This window comes from Alosa pseudoharengus, unplaced genomic scaffold (genome assembly GCF_046254945.1).
Source record: "Alosa pseudoharengus isolate Yale_2024_CS ecotype anadromous, Long Island Sound unplaced genomic scaffold, YU_APseudo_1.1 YU_APseudo_1.1_scf_9, whole genome shotgun sequence".
In the NCBI taxonomy this organism is placed as follows: Eukaryota; Metazoa; Chordata; class Actinopteri; order Clupeiformes; family Clupeidae; genus Alosa; species Alosa pseudoharengus.
The window spans coordinates 1,655,537-1,671,356 of record NW_027468881.1 but is presented as its reverse complement, the minus strand read 5'-3'; the positions used below and the strand labels follow the sequence as shown (position 1 = coordinate 1,671,356).

General features: G+C 41.2%; 1 protein-coding gene and 1 long non-coding RNA gene across 6 annotated transcripts in view; one reads left to right on the top strand and one right to left on the bottom strand.

The window, feature by feature from the left end:
• The window catches only part of znf341 (zinc finger protein 341), a 131,396-nt gene that overhangs the window by 91,612 nt on the left and 23,964 nt on the right, over positions 1 to 15,820 (bottom strand). For 3 of the 5 annotated variants that reach the window (XM_076277443.1, XM_076277445.1, XM_076277447.1), the window contains one exon: positions 455 to 604. The exons of the other annotated variants lie outside the window; for them this stretch is intronic. In XM_076277443.1, coding sequence (XP_076133558.1) covers positions 455 to 604 — 150 coding nt within the window. The remainder of the gene's footprint in view (positions 1 to 454; positions 605 to 15,820) is intronic. 5 annotated transcript variants of the gene reach the window in all.
• On the top strand, positions 5,860 to 7,237 carry LOC143114496 (uncharacterized). Its single transcript, XR_012984929.1, has 3 exons — positions 5,860 to 5,948; positions 6,491 to 6,555; positions 6,900 to 7,237. It is a non-coding gene; the product is annotated as an uncharacterized LOC143114496 (long non-coding RNA).

Below are 15,820 nucleotides of genomic sequence, written 5' to 3'. Positions count from 1 at the left end.
ACATTTGACTGGTGCAACCAGCTGCTGGTGCGTGTAGCCTAGGCCAAAGTTCCTGGGCTGATGGCCCACAGTATAAACAGGGTTAATAATGAGGAGCAGAATTTAATTGGACAGGAAAATAATGAAGCTTTATGAGCACAGGTGTATGGCTTGTTGATATAGAGTGCAATGATCCTTCCTGCAGAGTTTTTAATTGATTGGAGCTGGTGGACAAGGTTATTTGGAATGCAAGACAGGATGGAATTGCCATAGTCAATGCAGGATGCAACATTAGCGTTTACATTGTGGATGTAGATTTGAGTGATCCAAGTGAATATTGCACCAATTTTGTTCAAAGTAAAAATTTGATCTGATTCCCATTTGAGGGGACACTTAATGTAATGTAGGACCATGACTTCTAGTTTTGGTCAAATAACAAAGATGACTTAAGATGTAATTGACAAGCTGAGCTCACCTGTGTGGGGTTCTGTGTCGTGGACATGGGTGGATCCATTGATGTAAAGGCTGATATAGCCGATAAAAGAACTTCATCACTCACTAGAACATTCCCTTGGACGAAAGTGTGTGTAATAGGGGACTGAGGAACAGTTATGTATGTAGAGACCTAATGCAGATAGGTGAAGAGAAAAACAAAAATGATCTCATAATAAATACTTAAGTGTGCTTTATACATTTTTTACACAAGAACACAATATATTCAAGACGTACTGTATTTCACAAGATGTACAACCCTTGGCAAAAAATATGAAAATCACCACTGTTCATTCAGCCATTTTATTTTTTAGAAATTACAAACAAGACAAATCACACAAGTCAAAACTATTTTTATTTAACAGATGAACATTCTAGCTTTGTGAAACATAGCTCAAACAAATGAACAGAAATTGTTGTAATTAAAGGAAATTCATTTTAGGAAAATAGGAAATTCATTTTAGGAAGATAGGGAAAAAAATATGGAATCACAAAAAAAAAACAATGGAATTACAAACCTAAAAATAAATCATAATTAGCACTTTGTTGCACTTCTTTTGACTTTTATGACTGCTTGAATTCACTTAGGCATAGAGTTTACTAATGCAAAACAGTACTTTTTGTCAATCAAGTTCCTCAATCAGCTTTGCAGGAATGAGCCTTGTCATGCACAGTTTTCTTAAATTTTCACCATAAATTCTCAATGGGATTGAGATCTGGACAGTTTGCTTGCCATGTCATTGAGTTAATGAGTCTTTCCTGAAAAAAGGTTTTCACATTCTTTGCTATGGCAAGATGCATAATCATCCTGGAAATAGGACTGGGACAACGCGTCGACGTCATCAATGACGTTGACACAAAAAATACGTCGACGCAAAATATGAGCGTCGATTCGTCAAGCATAACGTGTGCTGTTAAATATTTTTAATTTTCACGATTGTTGAAGGATTGTTGTTGCCACGTAGAAACACTGCATAGAACACTGTGGGCTAAATTGCTATTAAATCCGCTTAGCATCGTGACCATGCTGCGCAAATTTGTTCAAAACTGCTGCATTAAAGTTAGAGTTAAAGTAAACTCTGCTAAGGTATTATCACAACATAGTACATTGAGGAGACTAGCCTAAACTAAGTTAAGTTACAGTATGCAATCAAAGCTAACGTTAGAATACTGTTTGGATGTCAAGTTTAGCATGCTTACTTGCAGCTGCTTGTATTTGTTACTCATGCAGGGCTCATTTTATTGACTCTGAATGTTTGCAAAATCCCAATGTATCCCAAAGTGTTTTCCAAGACTCAAAAGTGCTTGTCCAAAGGAGAAGTACGAACCATTATTTGAACTAACCACGTTGTGAATTGCATCCACACATCAGCAGCCTTTTAACAGTGTTAATGTTAATTGCAAGGATTCCCACACCAACGTCTTAAAATGACAGGCACTGAATTAGACATACACTAGGCTACTAACCTTTATTGAATGCTACCTCTGACTAAGAATGCATTACTTTGCACTTGTATAGTCTTTTATTTTGGAATCTTTAGAGCAATAAACATATATTGCAATGTTAAAGAATTCATGTTTTTTCATTCAGATATGTAAATAAACATTTATAAGTTGCTATTAGTGAACTAATGGGGAGATAATCGATAATCGAATCGGACTGAAAAAATTAATCGTTAGATTAATCGATGCATCGGAAAAAAAATCGCTAGATTAATCGTTTAAAAAATAATCGTTTATCCCAGCCCTACCTGGAAAACTTCCCCATCACCAAAACTCCTTTCAGTTAATGGAATAAGAAAGGTGTCCAAAATGTCAATGTACTGTACACTTGGGCATTTACTGTGGATGTCGTCTCCCCTGGTCCTTTATCTAATATGCAACCCCATACCATCAGTGAGTGTGGAGATTTGCTTGTTTTCTTCAGGCAGTCATCTTTATATTTTTCATTGAAACGACACCAAAAAGGTTCCAGCATCATCTCCTTGTCCAATGCAGATTTGTGATTCATCACTGATAATGACTCTCATCCAATTATCCACAGTCCATTATTGTGTATCTTTAGCCCACTGTAACCTAGTTTTCTTCTGTTTAGGTGTTAATGATGATTTACGTTTGGCTTTTCTGTTCTAAATCCCATTTCCTTCAGGCGCTTTCTTACTGTTCAGTCACAAAGATTTACTCCTGTTTCTACCCATTTGTTCTTTCTTTCGTTTCTATTTTCTAGGCATACTGCTTTGAGTTTACGTCCTGACGCTTTAATATCTTCCTTGGTCTACCTGTATGTTTCCCTTTTACAACCTGCCCATTTGATTTGTACTTGCTCCCAATTTTAGACACAACTGACTGGGAACAACCAACATATTTTGCCCCACTCCAAATTACCTTCTGGAAGAAGTTTTATAATCCTATCTATTGTTTCAAGTGACAGGTCTCTTGTTGGGGCCATGTTCTTGTTGGGGCCAGTGACAGGTCTGTTTCACAAAGCCAAAATGTTCATCTGTTAAATAAAAATAGTTTTGAAGTGTGTGTGAGTGTGATTTGTCTTTTTTTCTAAAAAATAAAACAGCTGAATGAACAGTGGTGATTCCATAATTTTGCCAGGGATTGTATAACCTCCGTTCTCTGAAGCTGAATACAAGATTGGATTAGATTAGATTCAACTTTATTATCATTGTTCAGAGTACAAGTACAAAGACAACGAAATGCAGTTTGCATCTAACCAAAAGTGCAAAAAAGTGAGATAGGACAAGAAAAATAGTGCAGTGTAGACAGTAGTATACAGTTGGTTTACAGAAGGTGGTTTAGAGTAATATAAATTAAATATAAATATATGCAGTGTATTAGTAGTTACCTTGTAACTATGTATGTAATATGAACAATGTATGAACAACAGATATGTGCAATGTAGTAGCAGTAACATTATAATAGTAGTAATACAGTTATCAGTGTTTCCCACAGAATTTGATTCAATTTGTGGTGGCTGACTTGGGCAACGGTGGTGGGAGGTGGGGGGGTAATACATTGTAGGTGTGTAGTAGGTTTAAATTGAGTTACTGTCACTTTAAAATTGTCTTAGGTAGGACTAGTTGAGTGTCAGGTCTTGTAGATCTAATTGAGTGCCAGGGTAGAGGTGTTGTGGGTCCAAGATGGCAATCAATGGGAAGTCATTCCCTATGAACCATTCTCCAATCACCCATCTTGGGTCATTTTTCGTGGGCCTTACACTATAAGGGCACATCACAATAAATAAGTCTTATTTTAAACAGTCTGCAGTGACCAATTGGTAAGGTTTAAGGAGTCAGTAGGTGGGTTTATGTGGACAGTTTTTTTGTCGTTTTGATCAAACTTTTTTTAATGAAAAATGCGTACCATCTGTTTACATGGGGTGTGTTCTAGTCCAATAGGTGCTCTCAAGTGCTCTAGAATCTTTGATCGGAATAGCCATTGCTGCTTTTCTTTTGCTTGAGAAGCTACAGCGGGCAACCTGGTATGCGTGGGATCTCTGAGCTGTGGTCATCCTGCGCAGGGTCACTGGTGTCTGCGAAGCAGGAGTTCTGCAGGAAAGCAGCGACTGTACAGCCAAAACATCCTGTATCTCTCCCGAGTGCTGAAATCCCTCTGCTGAAGAGACTATCAGCTGCCACTGGAGCATCGAGGAGGGGGAGCGGCTCCCTCTCTGGGAAGTCCAATAGCGTTAGCCACAGATGCTGAGACTAGGCTTGTAGGACGCCAGAAATCCAGTGGCATCCTCAGCTCGGTGAGCTCGGCTGAGTTCACCAAGGCATCTGAGCAGTGGAGGATCTCACCAGTGTACATCTGCAGGATGGCCATGGTGTTAAAGGCTGGCTTCTATGACTTCTACGCCAGGGAAGTTGTGGCGCGACAGGGCTTCGTTGGCAGTGTGGTCCTACCAGCAGTCGATGGGGCCTGTGGGGTGAGGTAGGCACTACCACCTCTTCCCACTGACGTCTGTGCTAAATAGAGGTGGTCCCGGAAGGCTGGTAATGAGCAATCCTACTTGGCAGGATGAACCCCAAAAAAGCAGCTATCCATTTTTGTCTGAAGACATCACTTCATCGGTAAGGTTGAATGGATCTGCTGGTAACCTGGTTTGCTGGTAGCTGGTAAGGCTCCAGCCAAGTGCATGGGTGGAGAGGTGGAGAATGCCTCGCTTTGAGCAGCAGCACAAACCAGAGAGTAAGCCCACCTCTGGCGGATTCACAAAACAAGAAAAATGTAACATCTGGGGCTCCATCACAGCGAAGGTGGCTGCTGAAGGCAGGACAGAAGGCAGAGTGCCGTCTGGGCATGTTCCAGGCCCTGGCATGCCATGCATTGATCATGCCCATCTGTTGCAGGGATAGTACGCCTGCATTGTGGAGTGCAGCTGCGGAACTCGTCCAGTTTATCCTAGTGTGCCCTTATAAAGTGTAAGGCCCATAAAAAAATTCCGTAAGATGAGATTGGTTCAGATCAATGTCGTCATATACGGATGACTTCCTATTGGTTAATATTGAGGGAACTCGACTGAGAGAAAACAACTAACTGTATTTTCCGGACTATAAGTCACACTTTTTTTCATAGTTTGACTGGTCCTGCAACGTATAGTCAGGTGCGACTTATATATGAAAAATATATATAATTGAACATGTTTTTAAATGTTAATTCATATTAACTGACATGAACCCTACATAAAACATTACCGTCTACAGCCGCGAGAAAGCGCTCTCAAATGCACAAGTTCTGTGCACTTTCAGTCAGAGATTAGTGCTTGCACTATGCTTGAAACACACGTGCATACCTAAATCCTCAAATTATGGCCGGGATTCTATTTATAGCTGGTCCTCAAATTCGGACAAATAAAGGCCATTAATAATTTAGTTTCCATTTAACTCATAAAAGGGCTCTTCTTAAAGGCACAATGTGTCTTTTTTGTGAACTTTTGAAGTGTAATGCATTCAAAAATCAACTATACATATCAATAGAATGTGAAGAAATAACACTACTGACATTTTCTAATCGAAGAATATGCATAGCATTGCAGAGATCTGCTCCAGAATTAGCGTGCTAACCGACTAGCCCCGGGTCATCCAGTCTTGCAATACCAGTTTATGTCTGAGGTGGCGACAGGGAGTAACATACCGGCCAAACCGTCTTCAGTGCAGCCCAGAGCAGTCGAGAAAGAGACAACGCAATTACGCACTCTCTGCTCCCACCCCCTCCTGCTTCTCCCCTCCCCCACGGAGTTCAAGTTCTACAGTGGAGTGTACTGCGAGAATGGCCGAAAGTTCTAGGAAGAGACCTCCATCGCCTCCAGCTAAAAAAAAACTCGATCTGAGGCGAAAAGAATAGGCTATCAAATGGGAAGCAAGCAAATACACGTTAATCTAGGGAGTGCTTTCCACCGATGGAGACAGCTTGGATAGCAAGGAGATGCAGTTCGATTCTGAACTTGCGACATTTCTTCTTGACTGGTAAGTAAACATCTGTTAAACATAATTCATGATTTTGATTAAGCAAAGGAGATATTGTAGAATTAGCTCTCGAGCCACTAGGTAATGTTTGTCAGCTGTAGATCGCGGTAAATTGACTTTGTTCGACCGCCATTGCTAACGTTACCAACCTAGCGATAGCGTCCTTGCTGCATTTGCTAAGCAGTTTGCCAAATACTATTATTTGTACGTGACAAGTTTTGTGTCCTACACAATACATAGAGTGTAATGTTCCAATATGCAATAAATACATTTTGATATTGGTGAATGTTCACTGGCTTGTGGTCTCGCTAACGAATGATGTTGGCAGCATAAGATACTAAAATTACAACTAATGCTAGCTCTACACGATTAGGATAACTTTCAGATACGTTAGAATACTATCCTCTATCTCCGGTAACGTTATAAGTTGCTTAGATTGTGTCAGGCCTGTTGCAAAATAGCATCACCATTTTCCTTTGAAGCTCTTCAAACATGTCTTTATCACAATATACCCATGTGTGTGTTTGTATCTGTTTTCACAGGATCAGAATTCCAGTCCAGTCCTCCCCTATGAAGGTGTAACGATTACATTGCTGTTGCCCAACAGGTAGGAAAATGTAATATCATTTAATTTCAGTAATGCGGCAAAATGCTTAGCTAATGCCCAGTTAGTAATTTGTTTCCTGCTGCAGAGGTTCCTAAAAAGTTGGTCAAGCAAACCCTGCTCCCCAGACAGATGCCAGTCTTGCTGTTTCATAAGCTGTTTGTAATATTTAGAGGAATCTAGTTATCTTTGTAAGTAGGCTTTAAAAAAAAGTAGAAACAGTGATTAGTGACACAGTAGCTTTATGTTTAAGAACTAATTCCAGCAGTTTTCAATCACAATGGGGTCCCAACCCCCAGATTAAGAGGTCCTGTCCTGCTCTGATTTGTTCATGTTCTTTCATTCAGATTGGTGTGTCAACAGGTGGAATTTCCTGCTGCACATCACCTCTTCATTTCCTGTGGCTCATCAACATGAAGCCTGACTCGTTAGCCCAACTTCTTGCTGTTGAAGACTGCTAAGGACTATCCATGTGCCCAGCTGCTTCCCTCCTGCCTCATATAGTCCAAAAGTTACATTTCTATTCATGTTGTTGCACTTGGTATATGTAAAGTTTATTCCTGTCTTGTAGTTTTATAATAAATACCAATAATCAGGATTGGTGAAACATTGGTTGTGCCTGAAAGTGTTCTTTGATCAAGATTGGTATACTAACATCATGCTTTTATCTCCTGTTCCTGACTTCTTAGAATCTATTTATTGTTAAAGAGTTGTTTAAACTAATGTAATTTCAAGTGGTAGCTTTGGCTCTTGACATTTGTGCCCTTAGTTTTAAATATGAACTCATAGCCTAAAGGTGCAAAGGAAAAGATGAACATACCATTTTAGTCATAATTCAGGTTTTCCTTATGTTACATGAAATGTAGCCATGTGCTCTTAGAATGGTAAGTTTTATTGTTAGTTGTAGAGGATGATTGTGTAAGGAATAACGTTCTGTAAGGCGGTCATTATAGTGGCATATCTCCCAACAGTAATGCAGCGCTGGCCGTGGCCTGCCGAGTTTCACTTTCCTTGACATTCTCTGGTTATACTTAGCAACGGTCCGGTATTAAAAATTATCAGACCGTAGGACGTTGGGAAGTCCCATCGTAGTGCAATGGAGCATTCTACAGCATTATAAAGAGCCGTGTAATAAATGGTAATAATAATGACCTCTAACAGTAAACAGAACGATTGTCTGTAACCACTGACTACATGGAGCATTTTAGTTACTGGCTACGTAGCAAGAACACCTGTGTTGCTGCCAGACTCTCATGGGGACGATTCTCCAAACGCTGCTGGTCAGCTCGCTCTCTGGCTGCTCTGATAGCTCGAGCCGTCCCTGTAGCCTACTGTTCTCTCCAGGTCTGGGACTGACACTAGACACCCAGGCCTTTACTTCTTTGCCTGGCCCTTACGTTTGCCCACTCTTGTCTGACTCGATGCAGGGGGGATGTAATCTTCGTCGTCAGTCTCCACCCGAAAAAAATACCTTATTACTATTTTCAGTTTTATCCATCCATACAATCGCTACTACACGCAGGCTAGGCCTAGCCTTTGCTAAGACTAGCTTGCCAAATGCCGCTAGCAAATTTGTATTTATTTCTCAAATGTCTCATTACCAACAATACCAGTGTGAAAAGCAAAACGTTAATAAAAACTGTTATATGTAGTGATCGGGTAAGGGTGAGCCGCTTGAAGAAGACATTTTCCGGATTTAGGAGTTTTTTTTTATTTTTTTCTTTTCTGATAGACACATAGGGATAGACAGTAGCGAAAACGGAGACGGGGGAGGGAGGAGGAGAGGAGGGCATGGGCAATGTGCGTTTCGTCGTTTCTACCACTAGTAAATCATTGTGACAAATCATTGTTTTCCTACATGCTGCCCCCAACTGGATTGGCGTGTGGAGTGTGAATTAAATAAAACGAAATCCTGACGGATTGTGCCTTTAATATTTTTATATTGTTGGTTGGTTTAAAGGTTGTATCAGCGATAGCGGGGATACGTCACTTCTGTTGATGTTCAAACAAAACCGAGAGCTAGCTCGCTACTCCCTCCCCCTCCCTCCTGTGCAATCAAAACTCTCCTAAACGCGCATCTTGATTTTTTTGAGCAGTTTATAGGTAGGCCTATATGAGCGATGTCCGCCGTGTTACTCTAGGCCTACTGTTTTCTCCCTTTCATTTCAAACCGTGACCACAGTCTCCAGAACGCATACAAAATAATAATAAAAAACGTGCCATGAATTGTTTTTAAATGCCGTAAATTCCTCAAATTATGACCGGGTTCTATTATTTACTTAGGCTGCACAAAGCACAGCTTTATTTGGGGCAGCGTTAATTGAGGCAGGTCTTTATTTCTACGTTTTATTATGAGGCATGCGTTTCGTTTGGAGCGGCATACCAGCGGTAGGCTATCAAAAGCATACGATTTTCGGTTTGGTTTGGGATTTAATTTACTTTTTTGGACTGTTTGATTATATTGCTACATGTTGGGACTGATAAGCACTGAAATCTGGGGGGTATTTGATGGTTCACTATTTTAAGTTTCATGTAGGCTGAAAGAATGTTGTCGGGAATTCCAACCGCTGTGTTTATTGCGAGACAGACAGTCCTTTAATTAATTAATTGAACGTGCACTGCGCTGTGCTGTAATGGAAACCTTATTGCATAGCCAAGTAGGCCTACGGTAGCCTAAATTGAGTTATTTTTTTAATTATGCATGATTTAGCCTACTTTTTTTATCTGATTAAATTCGTAGGCTGGAATGCATCACGACAACAATTGTGTTTAAATGTAGTGGCTTTAGCCCAGGGGCGGAGTGGGGCACTAAAATCCACCGGGAAAATTTGGACGGCACCGGCCCCATCCAAACACCGCCCCCCCTCTCCCCCAACACGCACACACATCAATAGCACAAACAAAATGTCAATTTAAAATACTAATAGGCTACATATAGGCTATTGGAGAAAGGAACTATGGATAGTGCTAATGCAATACAACAAGCCAATCAACCACAAACCAGGCACTTTCAATAAATGTGTAAGGAACTAGATATTTAAGTGCAGTATAAAAACAGCTTTGTGGGTGGATGGAAATTTCCAGCATCATGCAAGGACATGTTACCCTGGAAATCCAGAGTTCTCGCGAGAGCACAATTTAAATTGTGCCCGCAAGATACTCTGGCCACGAGCAATGATCCAAATTTCTTCACCTCTCGAGCGAGAGGGACCAATCAAATCGGTGTAGGCGGGACAAAGGCGAGCTGCATTGATGACGACGGTGCTGCGACGTCAGGAATCATCTAGAAAACATTGCAAGATAGCTACCGATGAACACCAGTTGTTTGAAACGGCTTTGGCCGCTACAATAAAGGATTTAGATTTGCCTTTTCAACTAAAAGAGGAGCAGAAAATCGCCCTCAAATCGTTCCTTTGCAAGAACTGGATACGTCACACCGTGAATTGTTGTGATTGGTCGTAGCGTTATCCAACTGCGTGCAGTGAGAGTTTCAAATGCATGCTTGGTGCCGCCCCTCGAATTGGGCCATTTTCATTACTCGTGACCAGACCCTTAATCTGAAAGATTCCAGGGTCTGGTTTACCAGGCTAAGGACATGTATCTGGATATCATAGAACTCCAATAGTTGCCTGTATACATTTAAAAAAGGCCTAGCCTACAGACAAGCATTAATGCCAACCTAATAACACAGGTAATTAAATAATTGGAAAACCAGGCACTTTGAATAGGTTTGTATAGAAAACGATTAAAGTAGGCCTATATAGGCTTACATATAGACAGTTCCAACGAGTTCCACAAACCATTTATCAGTCTGAGTGGCCCACTTAGTCATTAGACTAGGCCTACATATCAAACTAAGACTAGCTTGTGCTAGTTTCCGCCTAGCAATAAGGTCTAACCTTTCTCTCTGCCTTCCATCCATGTGTAAAACAGCAAGCAACCACGCAAATCCGTCGACTGTCAAAAATCCTCAAACTTGATCGCTTGTAGGGTCATTCCATTAGACCAGTGGTTCTTAAACTTTTTGTCTGGCGACCCCACAAAAAAAGTATGGCTAGGTCTGGCGACCCCACTTTCCCCAAACCCATTCTAATTCTTTACTCAAATACCCCCCTCAAACGTTAACAACTAAATCAAGCAAAAACTAGAAAGTAATTTGTTTCTATTTACTCCATATGAACAAGAACCGAGAAAACCAAACAATCACGATTAAACAAGTGTAGGCTGCCGCCATATCAGATTAGAGCGCTATGTGCGTAGCGCGCGCACACACAAGCACGCACACACATAGCCTACACATGCAGCATTAGGCCTACAGCGTTAGGCCTACATTAATTATATTTATGGCGATAACAATAACAATATTTTTTTATTTCCCCTTTTCTGGTTTACTATCTTTAACAATTTCAATGGGAAGGGTGGGCATGCTTCCGTGAACATAGCAAGTTAATTCTAGGAGGAATAGCCTACTACATACGGCGACACGGATATTTTCCTCCACGGTGCTGAGCCGACATCTGTATTTTGAGATGTCGTTTCATTTTGACAGGTTTTAAGCTCTCATTCGCCAGAACATCGCCGCAAATCACACATTGTGGGTGGTCGAGGTTATCTTGGCAAGTGAATCCATATTTCAGAAATTCTTTCTGATAAAGCCGACGCGCCGTTTGTTCTTTTTTATTCTCACCGGCCTGTAGACTGTCCCATCTGAGGGTCACGGAGGAGTAGACGCACTGGTAGATGGCACTTCCGAGCTTTTGTTAAATTTTTTAAGCAGCCACCTGTCCATTTTGGCTAGGCTAGCTATGTCTTTTGTTTTGTTTTACTTAAAATAGCGGGAACAATTGCGTAGTGGAGCAGATAGTTACATTGTTTCTATCAGCGGTTATATAGGCTGAACCAGATCTCGTTGAAAGACGAGAACATTTCTCTCTTCTCTTAACTGCGTGTAAATAAGAAAAAGGCAGAAAAGGCCAATATTATTTTCCTTTGTTTCATCTAATAATAATTTCAGACTGAATACAGAAAATAATTGGCGACCCCACGGAAGTTTTTGGCGACCCCATTTGGGGTCGCGACCCCTAGTTTAAGAATCACTGCATTAGACGAGAAGCCGCTCATTTATCCCCCTCCATTTCTGTAAATAGACTTGACCTGCAATCGGTTCATTGGATAAACCAGAAACACATTCCCAGGAGGCTTTGCTCCATTCTAGCCGACGCCTACGTTAATTTATGAACAAACAAACAAATTAAATTGTCATTTTTTTTATTTGTGACCATGAACGTTCTGTAATGCTAGCCTGGGTTTTCCCATGCTGCCTTACGCGCACGATTTTATTCACGCTGCTAGGCAGCCTGGATACCATGGAGCAAATTTTCCCCTCAGTTAGGGGACCAATCACAGAACGGAGGGAGGGCAGCAAGACGATGATGACACACCGAGGCCAATATGAGCTACGTACAGACTTATTTGATACACATTCGTAGCGCCCAATAAACGGCTCTGGGCATTCGTAAACCACGTTTCAAATACGAGAAAATGAATGCCTAGTTCCCAGACCCCATCTCAATGAGATGAGGTCTGACGTTAGCCAGACTACTGTAATGCCTGAATAAGACAAAAATCAATTAAGATTAAACAAATAAGGCTAGCCTACACAAAAATAAGCATGGGAGAGATGAATGTGCAGGGTAACCATGAATGACATTGAGGGCTGTATTTTCGGTCACCAGCGCATGGCGTAAAGTTCGTTATTCACTGGCGCGAAGTTGAATTCGTTATTTTGCACCTTTATTTTTTAAGCATTGCGCCCAGGGGTGTGGCAATTAACAACCTAGGGAGGGACCTGGCGCATTGTCTAAAAATCGCTATCATACACCACCTAAACCTGGTCAGAAGTCAATGGCGAGTTGTTCATATGCTATTTTAAGAGCGCATGTCAACAGTCATATTGGCAGGTGCACGCACCATCCTTCTATCATTCATGAACGCACACCAGCGCACGTCCATGCAAAGCATTACAAATTGCACGATTACAATGGTAAACATAATTAGAATAAAGATATTACGAAATACTGTACATCTCATGATGAGTAGTTATTCACCATCATTTGCAAATTGGTAATGACGGTTAAAAGTGATTAGGGGAGAGGCGAGAGACACGTATGGAGCACAGCTGAAGACGCACTGTCACGAGATATAAGCAACTCCTCTGCAGGATAAATGTTGTTTTATTCAGTCATTTGAGCAACATTAGGGTAAGTGTTGCTTTTTCCAGCCTATGTTTTCGATGGTAACCCATTGTCAGTCAATAGTGAAAGTAACTGCATATAACTGTCTTGTCGTTGACTGACTCCTTGGTGAAGTTAGTTTCACTTTGCCAATGAGTTCAAATAATAGACGAGTGCAAATGCGTGAAGGCTATGCTAGGTTTTAGTAAAGCATGGTTTAAGAATGACTATTCCATACGGTCTCGCAAGCAGCCTCCTTCAAATGCGCCGTTGAATGCCAAAATACCGATGCATTTATTTGACATATCGCGCGTTGCGCCGTTAAAGGGAATGGCAGATGTCATTCTCATTGGTTTAAAATGATGTTACGCCCCAAACACACCCATATGACTGATTAAAAGACCTAGGAACACCTTGTTACGCCATGCGCTCCACTTTTGAGAACGAAAACCCTCCCAATGTGAACTGAACATCCTACTAAATTTGAATAGACTTTTGACGAGTGACGATGCACTTTAGAATGTCATGATAGGGCCCATAGACAGTGAGCGAGTGGTATAAATATTGGTTGGACTTCCAAGTTCTCTAAAGTGTAGATCTCAGAGATTTTCGTGGAAAATTCTTAATGCGTCTATCACGTCGATGGCCGCGTACGCCTCACGGCCCATACTCCTCGGCCGGCCGACCGTGAAAACTCCCGATTGTCCCGATTGCCACTCCGCCTCTGCTTTAGCCTCTGGCAAGCTCAGAAGGCAAGCGACTAGCTTGAGAGTGACGTGTTGAGACCCATTAGGATGACTTTTCATTGGCAACAGTATTAAACCAACCAACAATATAAAATATTAAGAAGAGCTCTTTAATTTTATTGAGTTAAATCGAAACAATGTCTTTTAGTGCTCGTGGACTGATAGCCATAGGCTACTGGCAATTATCATCCCGGCCATAATTTGAGGATTTACGGGTAGGATATGCCTCCGAATCGTGTGATGCATCCAAACAGCAGCATCTGCTGGTTGAATGTCATCACGCTGTCTGTCATTGTTCGCCAAACATTCTAATCAAAATTGTAAATCTTACACAAAATAATCTAAACTTCATTCATACTCCGTGTATAGATCAAGACAGACTTGCGGAACAGGCTGCAGGGCAACAGCCTATAGCTTGTTAAAATTGCACACATTAATTTACTGTTCTTGTTTCCCACCCTACCACCTTGACACATTTGCTGTGGGAAACCCTGAGCTGCCTGGCTACTCTAGCTGTTGGCTGCAGCAAGAGATCAGATGTGAAAAATGGCTGGAATTGTCCTTTAAGGCCTACTAGTGCAGTGCCCGTTCAAACATGCTATTCCTGTAGCCCAATTAGTTAGGCCTGCTTTAAAAATAGGATGATAGGGAAAAACATAATTCCAGGTAAGCATTCAATAATGAATAGGCCTACAGATAATATAATAATATAATAAATGTGAAGTGAGCAGAATTTAAGCATGGCTGCATGTGACATTTTTTACAAATCAAAATGACATAATCCTAACAGCTGTTTTGAGTCAAGGCTATATGCTTAGCCTATTGAATAACTTGATGATAGAGAAAACAAACCATTTTGTGGAATGATGCATATGGAATTTGCAACGGTGTGACTCAAAAACAGTCTCTGGTGGCCTATAAGTGACATCACACTCTGTCTGCCACTTGTTGCTTGTCGCTGGTTATGCTTTGCATACATAATTCTTTAATTCGGGACTGTTATCGCTCGTTTCAATTTAGGACCTTGCAGTTGGAATTGTCGTTTGTTTATTCAAAGGCTAAAGACAGTCCAAAGTAACCTGGGCTATTCATAAGTGACATCACACTGTCTGCCACTCGTTGCTTGTCGCTGGTTATGCTTTGCATGTGTGGCATTCTGGGACGTTCTTTGATTCGGGACCATTATCGCTCGTTTCAATTTAGGACCTTGCAGTTTGAATTGTCATGTGCTTATTCAAAGTCTAAAGACAGTCCAAAGTAGCCTGGGCTATTCGAAGTGTCCGCTTATTGCACATCATTTTTTACGTCATTTTGAAGAGCCACTGCATGTGTTGGCCTACCTGTGTGTGTTGGCATGTTGTCGTGTTGTTGCAAAATCCGTGGAGTTATCTTGCACTCGCTTAAGTTTTTACCCGTGTAACCTACACTGATCCAATTCTGCCAAAGCCCTGCTTCTATCCTCACTGGTAGCTTACAGTCCTACAGTGCTGTGTGGGAGGGGGAGTGGCTAGCGGCGAAAGCCAATGCGTGCTTCTTTTACCGATATAGGCTATTTAACGATATCTTTTGCATTTCTTATTCAAACAACGTCAAATTCGGCAGTGCACTTACTCATGCCTGTAGCAAGACACCTGCCAAGTTTGTAATCAGTCTGACAAACGGTCAGCGAGATATGCGTGCCACAGACACACACACACACAGACACACACACACACACACACAGACACACAGACGCTTCTTGCTTTATAGATAGATGGCAATTCCAGATGCATCAGCTGCTTTCTGGCACACAGATAACATGATAACATGTTTCAGTATGATTACCACATAAATATCAAGCATGACTGAAAAAGAGCCCAAAAATCACACAAGCGACTCTAATGAACACTGCCTGTTCAACAGATTGTAGTACAGTGCATTTTAATAAAGTCAAAATACAACTAATTCATGTTTCAACTAATTTCATTACTTTGGTAACATAAGCAGCACTATTGTTTAATCCTCACAAAACTGTCCCATAGTGATATTGACATCAACCTCTGGAATTTCCTACTTTGGTCTTCACTGTTTATATTCATCCAAGCACAAACACTAAATCTGCAGCCAAGATAGCAGCCCGGAGTGCTAATCACATGTTCAACAAATATCCAGACATTCCGGTTTTCATTCTGGGAGACTTTAACAACTGCAGGCTTGACACTGTCCTTCCATCTTTCCGACAATATGTCGATATCCCGATCAGGGGCGCAACTACCCATTTTTGAGGGGTATGCAACAACAATATTGGCG